The sequence below is a fragment of the Lycium barbarum genome, chromosome 12 (assembly GCF_019175385.1).
Source record: "Lycium barbarum isolate Lr01 chromosome 12, ASM1917538v2, whole genome shotgun sequence".
Taxonomy (NCBI): domain Eukaryota; kingdom Viridiplantae; phylum Streptophyta; class Magnoliopsida; order Solanales; family Solanaceae; genus Lycium; species Lycium barbarum.
The window spans coordinates 61,386,523-61,396,275 of record NC_083348.1 but is presented as its reverse complement, the minus strand read 5'-3'; the positions used below and the strand labels follow the sequence as shown (position 1 = coordinate 61,396,275).

General features: G+C 33.1%; 1 protein-coding gene across 1 annotated transcript; it reads left to right on the top strand.

Annotated features, from left to right (window-relative positions):
• Positions 1 to 7,843: 7,843 nt before the first annotated feature.
• LOC132624870 (agamous-like MADS-box protein AGL29) lies at positions 7,844 to 8,816 on the top strand. The gene has a single exon (XM_060339614.1). The coding sequence runs from the start codon at positions 7,894 to 7,896 to the stop codon at positions 8,290 to 8,292; it is 399 nt and encodes a 132-aa protein (XP_060195597.1). The 5' UTR covers positions 7,844 to 7,893; the 3' UTR covers positions 8,293 to 8,816.
• Positions 8,817 to 9,753: the final 937 nt, after the last annotated feature.

The window sequence follows — 9,753 nt, the reverse complement described above, 5'->3', positions numbered from 1 at the left end:
TGAACTTGTTTTCCCAACTTCCACTAGGAAAGTCATTTTCCTCATTTTACGAAAACTTGTTTTCCTTGAGAGAATATTCTCCAAAAAATTTTATCGACCAAACATGAGAAAACTGAAAAATGTTTTCCTCCATACCGTACACACCCCAAGGCTCATGGTCCTTGTCTCATCAATCCACGAACCATCCAAATCAACGACCTAGCTTATATGAGGATTCTTGAACAACAGTGAATCATCTGTTTCATCAGCTCTTTTTGAAAATTGAAAATATGGCTTTTAGCACTGCCTTTGTGCTAACGGAATATAAATTTGTTACCTTTCTCAAAAAAGGAAAATAGAGTTTCCTAATAAATTCCTGAGCAAGGATATGATTTATAAAGCTGAACGTCACTATGCTTCAGCTTACTAGTCTCTTGCTCCAGCTGAGAACTCTAGATACATTTGACTCCATAAGATCCTTCATTCTCTGTTTATTTCTCCTTGAATGTTCAATATCCAGAGTCCTGTAGGCAAGAGCAAGCAAGTATATTGCTGCATGTAGTCTCCTGCACATTGAAGAATATATCTGCACATCAAACCCATGTTACTGCTTTCAAGTCTACGAGATAATCCAACAACATTTCATATGGAATTTGTTTATGCAACATCAGGAGAAGGGAATTATTCATGGTTATTACAATTGCAGATATATTTTCCATATCCATGGGACATAATGAGAACGATAACCATATCCAGCCCAGTTGCATTGGCTAGGCTTGTTAAAAGTACAGAATGATTTTCATATTGATCTTTTCAAACAGGGTGCAAACACATCCTGCATTGTAAAGTTAGATCAATTTATCGAAATGCAAAACATGTTATCAGCACAATTCATAAAATACCTAAACTTGTTTTTGCCAAAGTGCCACAATGCATAAGATTATCATAAATGGGTGGAGAATTTCAATTTCATATGTTTGAGGTGTCTACACCAGGTACTTAATTCTCAAAGTGATCATTTGCCTCTAAGCCATCCCAATACCTCTGAGATGGCACATTTCGGCCTCTCTTATCTAAATGTCTCCACATACCAACCTCCAATGTCATGCATGCCACATCGAGGTTCAAATAGCCAAAATCTGTTGGTAGAGAAAAATCATTACTTACAACATCAATAAACAACCCAAGACACAATGAGAGACCTATATTTGTATTACAAACAAGTAAAAAGATGTTTTACTAAAAAACATTCTGATATGAATACCTTAAGCCCAATGCTCTATGGATTTCCTGCTTTATACTTAGCCACTGGTGTCTCTAGGAGCCGGAAATTCGTTAAACTACTAACAAATTCAATCTAAAGCAAATCTAACAAATTGATCCGCTAGCTATAAGGACACTGGAGTTGAAAGTTCCTACCCTTCCAACAAACAAGCACCAAATCTACCAACATAGGAAGAGCAGAGCCTTGTGATATCAAATGAAAAGGAGACCAACCACGACTTTTAGTGACATTGAGGATCACAACAAACAATTTTTAACACAAGAATAGCCATAAGGTCTCTAACCTTTTGTCTTTTAATAGTTAACCACAAGTTTTCATAGTTGCACCTTCTGAGAAAAGAGTAACTAAAATTGAAAAAGAGGGAGAGAATGAGAGAAAAGGAAAAACTACTGTTTACCCCGGATTCGGGAAATCAATTGAATTTATAAATGGGTATAGGATATGTGTTTGGATCTCAATAAATATCATAGGGGATAGCGTATATGGACGTTAAGTAGGAACGCAATTGATGAATAGCATTGATGCTAATTGAATGACATGCAATATTTACTTAGGGAAATACAATAAAGACGCAAATGGTCACTATGGACCGAATCAGATCTTAGAGAGAAATAGAGATTGTATATATTTTTACCGTATACAACTACACTGATAGAAGTAGAAAGAGAGGACATTGATCAGGACCCACAATTTTTCAAGCTCATATTTAAACGTGGATGCCTAGACTTCAATAAATTTGTAAGCAATAACTTCCATTAATTTTGTCATTCCTTTTCAGTTTTTCTTTTCCATCCAACAAAAATGAGATAGACTAAATCCAGCTCAATAATCTGAACCACCTCTTCACCTTACTTTGTAACTGGAGAATAGGCACAAACGTCATGGTAGTTTGACAAAAATCTAGGAAGCGCATAGCTAGTACACTTGATGAGTATTGACTCAAAAGGTTCAAGTTATGGACTTTACTTGCTTGGAGGTAGCATAGCTCTGCTGCATCTGCACTCACAGATTGATACTTCATCTCCTAATTGATACCAGTGCATGTGGAAGAATTAAAGTGGAAGAATTACGAATATTACTCTTTAGGCCAAGAGACAGACATCCATTCCAAGGACAAAGTTCCAGAGTTGCAAGTCAACTATATTGCAACACCAACCAACAAATTTAAACACCAAAAAGCATAGTGAAAGCAATCCTAGAACTGCTTATCAATAAGCAAACAAGCAACAACTATTATGCCTCAGTCTCAGACAAGTTGGAGACAACTATTTGAATCCTCATTAACCATATTCCTCATTTAAATTCATCTCAAGTCAACATTATACATAATAACAATAAAAATGAAATGTACTAGAAGTTCTCTTCATTTCCTACTGGCATAAGTATCTCTAATAGGACTAAAAGACTCTTAGAAAGAGTAGGACCTAAAGTAAACGTATTAACACGACTAAGATATATTCAATACTAACCATAAGCATTTCTATGCTTGCTTAGTAGAGGAAATATTAATTCTTTCAGACAAGGAGCAACATGGTGAACTTGGAGTAAGAACAGAAAGAAATCCGATTTCAGGATTCCTCATGATATCGGTAATATTCCAAAGTTTGAGAGAAGTGATGTTGGCCAGAAAAGACATTGTTTATAAATCTCAAAGTTACAGGAAAATGGCTCCTAAACTACCGATGTTTCTTAATGCAGCAGACTTTGGCAAAATCAGGAATATCGAAACTTGTTTATAAATATTTAAATCAGAGTTATGAGTTTCTGCAAATTTTAGAGATATTCATATGAAATTATTGAAAGTAGGGAGGGAGCTACCTTGCATGAAGGGGTTCAAACTTCAATTGAATCCTAGTTGCTCATGAAATTATATTGGGCTATTTTTTTGGCGTTTTTCATTTTATTTCTTTATTTACTAATTCTTGGACACGTGTAACTCCCCAATTATTTAGTAAATAACAAAATAAAATTATTGAAACATGTGTGAGTAACAAAAGATAAATTAAATTGAAGAATATAAAGAATATGTTTCAAATAACCATTTTATACCGAGCATGATGTTAGTCATGTTAATTCAGCATCATACAATTATTAGGATTAGCAACATTAAACCACATTGGAGATGTCTGTCATCGTGCATATAAGTAGAAACAATGTTCGTTCATTTATGTTTCCTGAAATATAAAAACACTATCCGAATAAAGTTGCTCTTCAATTATCTACTTATACTCCCTCCGTTTTAATTTATGTGAATCCATTTGACTAGACACGACATTTAAGAAAGATTGAAGACTTTTGAAACTTGTGGTTCAAAATACGTCTTGAATATTTGTGTGGCTGTAAATCATTTCATAAAGTGAATTTATTTCCAAATTAGGAAAAAGGTCATTCATTTTGGCATGGACTAAAAAGGAAATAGGTTCACATAAATTGAAAAAGAAGGAGTATATATTAAGCAAAAAAAATAAAGTAACCACTATTTAATTACTTATCACTTTTATTTGTTTTAAAGAAATTTCCCCATTTTATATTACAAAGAAAGAAAAGATATGTTTCCTCTTAATATTAAAATGAGACCTTCACAAAATATGGAAATCACGCTATAAGCCCATTACAAGATAACTCTCATAACTAAAACACCAAAACCTATCAGGCTTCACTCCAAGACTTATCAAAATTCATACGTAAATTCTTACATTACACAATAAATTCTCGATATTCGACGACGTCCCATTTATTATGTTCCATAAAAACAAAATATTTCAACTAAGAATTATTGTTTATAAACCTGGAATTAAAAATTAGATTCAACTACAACAATATATGAGGAAAATAAACTTTAAAAAAAGACAATAATCGCAACTTCTTCACCTGAATACAAACATATAGCATAGTCCGTAACTCTTGAATTCAATTTCTACGAATACTACTTCCATACGGCTCGTGAACGTGATTCTTGCTGGCATCTAGATGTGCACATATGCGTCCTCACTTTCATGGTATCCCTAAAATTCTAGTTTCTGGTACCAAATTCATAAGAAAAGACTGTCTCTACTAATGTGATAGTGTTTGATTTTTTTTTTAAAAAATAACAAGGTTGAAAACACAAGCACAAGAAGATTAAACATCTGAGAATTGTAAAAGCTAGCTCTTAAACAGTGAGATATGCTTGGAAAGTTATAAGAAATTAATTTATGATAAATGAAAATACGTTCAGTGAAAAGCTAATCATTAATCTTCAAATTAAATGACAAAATATCATCCAATTCAAAAAAAAAAAAAAAAAAAAAGAGGGGACGTGTAGATTATGAGGGTGTTTGGTTAAGCTTATAAGCTGGTCAAACTGACTTATAAGCATTTTTTGGCTTATCTATGCGTTTGGTAAAATTTAAAATGTTTATAAGCCAAGTGCTTATAAGCCAAAATAAATGAAAAGCCTAAGTTGATCATTCTTAACTTATTATTTTTCAACTTATAAGCACTTTGGGTTTGACTAAGCTTTTTACTATTTTATCCCTAATATTATTTTGTATTACCCAAATATCCTTATCGAAATGAAACCCTAACTCTCTCCGTGATTTCACTCCCTCTCCTTTTTCATTTCTCTTAACAACTCTGTTGCCTACCATCAAGAAACAATCAAGAAATTGTAACTCTTCGACATCAAAAGCAATCGAACGTGAATGAGAAAGTTTTATCTATTGTAAATCACTCTTCTTTCTTTTTCCTTACTTTATAAAATTTGTTTGCATATGTTAAGTAAGAAACAACTGTGGTTTGCATATACTTTTGTTTACATGGAAAAACGGTACAGTTGAATTTGTACGCGAGGTCAAGGACTCGTGGATCAATGTAACCAAAATTATGAAATAGTAAGTAATAATTAACAAGACAATTGAAAGTAAAGCATAAGCTAGATGTATAGCTTGGGCCTTGGAGAAGCTTTGAGCTAGAGTCTCTGGGCGGTGAATCACTATAACCTCAACGAATTAAGCAAGAAAGAGCAAATACTAAGAATAATATGAATACTTTGTATTGTTGTATAATGTTTCAAATGCCTCTTACAATGAAATAAAAAGCTCTACTTATACTTGAATTATGGAGTACAAGTTCCATGAGTCATGCCCCCTTAATTACCAATATTTATGCTGCAATAAAAGGTAATTAAGAGGTGATAAAGGCTAATAAAGGCCGGAAGAATCTTTGAGGGTCTTCTCTAACCGTTGTGCATTAAATGACGTTTGACCGGTGAGTTGGCACGGTACTCCGAACCTTTTGTAGTTTCTGTCTCCGGTAGCGATTACCAAATTACTTCTCCGGAACGTTGAATATATGTTTTCCCGGAGTCCCTCGCTGCTGACTCGAATCTGGCCTGTCACCATTGCCACATGTCATCTTTTGATATGTCCACTTGGTGTCTACGGATTTTACCCTATACAAATTTGACGACTCCTTAATTTCTGATACTTTTATCTAACCCTTTTTCTTGTTAGAATATTCATAATTTCCTTATGGGTGTTTTCTTTTCTCTATTTTTAGTTGTTTTTATACAATTATTCTTCGTACTACTCTCTCCGTTCACTTTTACTTGTCCGCTATAGACTTATACACCCTTTAAGAAATAATAAATGGAGTGCATAATTTACCATGATACCCCAATTAATAGGTGGATGATTCTAACGGACTTGAAAACTGATTTGAAATGAGTAATTAAGTACTATGGATAAAACGAAAAAAAAAGAAATTGTCTTTTCTTGGTATGCTAAGCGTGACAAGTAAAAGTAAAAATGTAGTTTTAGAATACTTGACAAGTAAAAGTGAACGGAGGGAGTATTTAACTATATTTTTTAATGACAAACCTTTTTCAAATTATTAATAATTATATTACAACTTCGGATTATATTATAGCTTTATCACAAAATATTTATAAAAAAATGTTACACAATCAATTTTGTATTAAAAATAAATTGAGACAAATTCTTTTGTATTTGAATGTATCTGGATTTTAAAACCATATAACCCATCAGTGTATATATTTTTAAGGGCATTTAAGTCTCTTTTTCTTTTTTTTTTAAAAAAGGACTTATCAGCATTTTTTACCAAGCACTTCAATTGCTTATTATCAGTTTCATCATTTTTCCAAGCACGTAACTGCTTATATATTAAATCAGTTTCAGCACTTAAAAATGTTTTTCCGCACTTCATACTTATCAACTACTTTAAATCAGCGAAGCCAAATGGGCTCTATAATCATTAAGTAAATACAAGAGTTATGTCTTCTCATTTACCTTGCCTTTATTGTGGTATTATATTATTTATTGGGAAGTTTCATAAGAGTAAATATATGACTTATGTCTTCTCATTTTCTTTTTTCTTTTCTTGATGTGTCTTTTTTATTTACCTAGCCATTTATTGTGGTACGTATCTATTGTTTGTTGGGAAGTATCATTAAAAGCAAATACATAAATCATATCTTCTCATTTACTTGGTTGTTTAATGTGGTACAAATTTATTATTTTTGGGAAGTAAATATACTTTTTAGTCCAAAAAATATTGTAGGCATAACATTTAAGAAAAGGGTAAAATAGTCATTCAATGTTTTATGTACATTTTGGTAATTCAACTTTTGCTTAAAAGGCTTCCTACTTTCATGATAGTATGATTCATTTATCTACAGGAGTGTTTGTTCATTCTAATTGGTAACTGTAACTTCAGAACACTACAAAATTTAGTTAGTGTAATTACTTGAGAAGAATATTTAATTTATTTAGGGATCAAGTTATGTGTCGTGTGTTGTAACTTGTAATATATGCATTATGTGAATTTTGTGTTATTGAGCACAGAATTGTTAATACATGACTTACAAGTGGAAACCTTGAAAATAGCACAAGTGATAAAGATGATGTCAAAAAAAAAAAAAAAAACCTAATTAATTCAACAACTTTTATAAAGTAAGTCAAGGTTAAAAAGTAACAATAAATCCAATCAATTAGAGGTGTAAAATCACCTTATAAGGTTTTTATGAGTTAGAGTTGTAGATTTATTTTTATTTTTTAAATAACATTAGATATGTATGTAAGAGCCCGTTTGGATTGGCTTATAAGTTGCTTATAAGCTGTTTTCAGTTTTTTTGAGTGTTTGGCTGGCCAGCTTAAAGTCATTTTGTGCTTAAAATAAGCTCAAAAAATTAATTGGGCCCGCTTGGCTTAGCTTATCTAAAGCAGCTTATAAGCTGAAAACAGATTATAAGCCAAAAAAAATAAGTTGGCCTCCCCCAACTTTTTTTATTTTTTTGGCTTATAAGTTGTTTCCAGCTTATAAGCTGCATTTTTTAAGCCCATCCAAACAGGCTCTAAATCAATTTTAATGTGTGGTTGTGTTTCCTTTGTCTTTTCATTCGTTTAAGCTTAATTACTTGTAATTGCAGTGGAAATAATAATACAATTTATTCAGAATCGTGATAATCTGGTAATGGATTCACATTAAATGAATACATTAATTACACTTGACAATAGGCGTGACAAACGAAGTCGTGCACCAACTATAAATTACATGGGCATTCTTCTCGACATTGCACAAGCTTCAACCAAAGCATCTGCTTAATTTCTTCTTTAAGTATTTGCTTTGCAATGGAAAGGAAGGTGCGTAAGGGTAGGCAAAAGATTGAGTTGAAGTTGGTTGAATCTAAAGAAGCACGCTACGTTACCTTTTCAAAAAGGAAACAAAGCCTGTTCAGACAAGCAAATGAGCTTTCAACTTTGACGGGAAAAGATGTTGGTGTTCTCCTCGTTTCACCTAGTGGAAAGCCATATTCCTATGGCTCCACTAGTATAGCAAATATAATTGATAAATTCCTTGTTTGGAAAATAAATAATCCTCAGGTTGTCGATCAACCTGATGTGGGGAAATCATATGTCTTTCAGGCATTTAATGATCTTTGTAATGAATCACAAGTACTGAACGAGGAGGAAGAAAGTAGAAAAAGAAGGTATAGGGTTTTGTACCCTGGTTCAGAATTAACCGCCTGATAAACACAGGTTGGAGCAGTTGATAGCACTCAAGTTACGATTGGACAAAATAAAAAAAGAATCAAAAAATAATATTTTGGTCAAGCACTCCAAGTTTGATTTGAATGTTGTCCCTGATCCCCGTGAGAGAGAGAGTTCTGAAACTCACTAATGTGCAATGCTGATTGGAGTTCTTGAATTTGGGACTCGTGCAACTATCAAGTTTTTAGTTTGGTCAATTATGTGGTTGTCTTGTTGTCAAGTCAGTTATCTTAAGTATTCGATCGTCAGGGAAAAAAAAGTTTATGAAGTTCTTATGTATTTCTTGTCCTTTTGTGTAAATCCAATTAAATAAACTCTTCTATGTAGGTTCACGGGAAACCGATAAATCGAATCGAATCAAATCTGAGAAAAAAATTGAATTTTTTTAGGTTTGATTTGATTTTTAATACTCCCTCTATTTTAATTTATCTGAACCCATTTCCTTATTAATCCATGCCAAAAAGAATCATCTCTTTCTATATTTGGAAACAATTTACCTTTATGCAATGATTTATAGCCACACAAAATATATGTGACTCATCTTATACCTTTAAAAGTTTTCTCTACTTTTTTAAACTCTGTGCTCAGTCAAATAGGTTCACATAAATTGAAACAGTGAGAGTATTAAAACTGACAAAATATGATTTGATTTTGATTTTAAGTATAAAATAACCAAAAAAACCCAAATCAAACCGATTATACTAATATTATTTAAAAATTATAATTTTACATGCACGCGCGCGCACACACAAACACACATATATGTGTATGTATATATTTGAAATTTTATAGTGTAGTATATATTGTATTATTTTTTTTTCCTTTGGGCCTAAGCAGAGTCTCAGTTATTTTATTTGGTGATTCTTTCAAACCAAAGGTTTGTAAAAGCTATTATGAAAGAGACATTATTAGTGTGCTCCCCGAACTTCATTTTGACTCTCTTATAAAGAGAGGGCATTGTTGTATAAGGTAAAAATCGGATGTATGTTAAACCGGTGAGATCGAAGACCGAAGGAGGAAAGGAACAAGAAACGTACATGAAGGCTCCCGTTCTGAACCGGAGGAATGTTTGGACCGAAGCAAAGGGAGGGTGTCATTTGGTCCGGTTCCCCCATGACCGGGTTGATTGTTGCCATTGGTCCGTTTGGTCGAGGCCGTTAGCCCGTTTGATCGTGGCCGGTGGTCCGGTAGATCCGTTGTGCGGTTGCCACGCGTCGATAACGTCCTGCCATGTTCAACTGTCAACCGTGCGGGTGTCAGACCGTACGGTCAACCTAATCCAACCTAACCCAACTCAGAGCTTTTTCATTATTATTTTATTATTCATGTTGTATGAAGCCCATGGGGCACTACTATAAATAAGGGGCATTGTCCTCCACTTAAGGGGTTGACCCCTTCATATCAAGAACTCTTGTAATAGCAAAATATATACAAAATCTC

What these genes read in the sequence shown, in the direction of transcription:
- LOC132624870 (XM_060339614.1), top strand. Translation starts at nt 7,894, where the DNA reads ATGGAAAGGAAGGTGCGTAAGGGTAGGCAAAAGATTGAGTTGAAGTTG.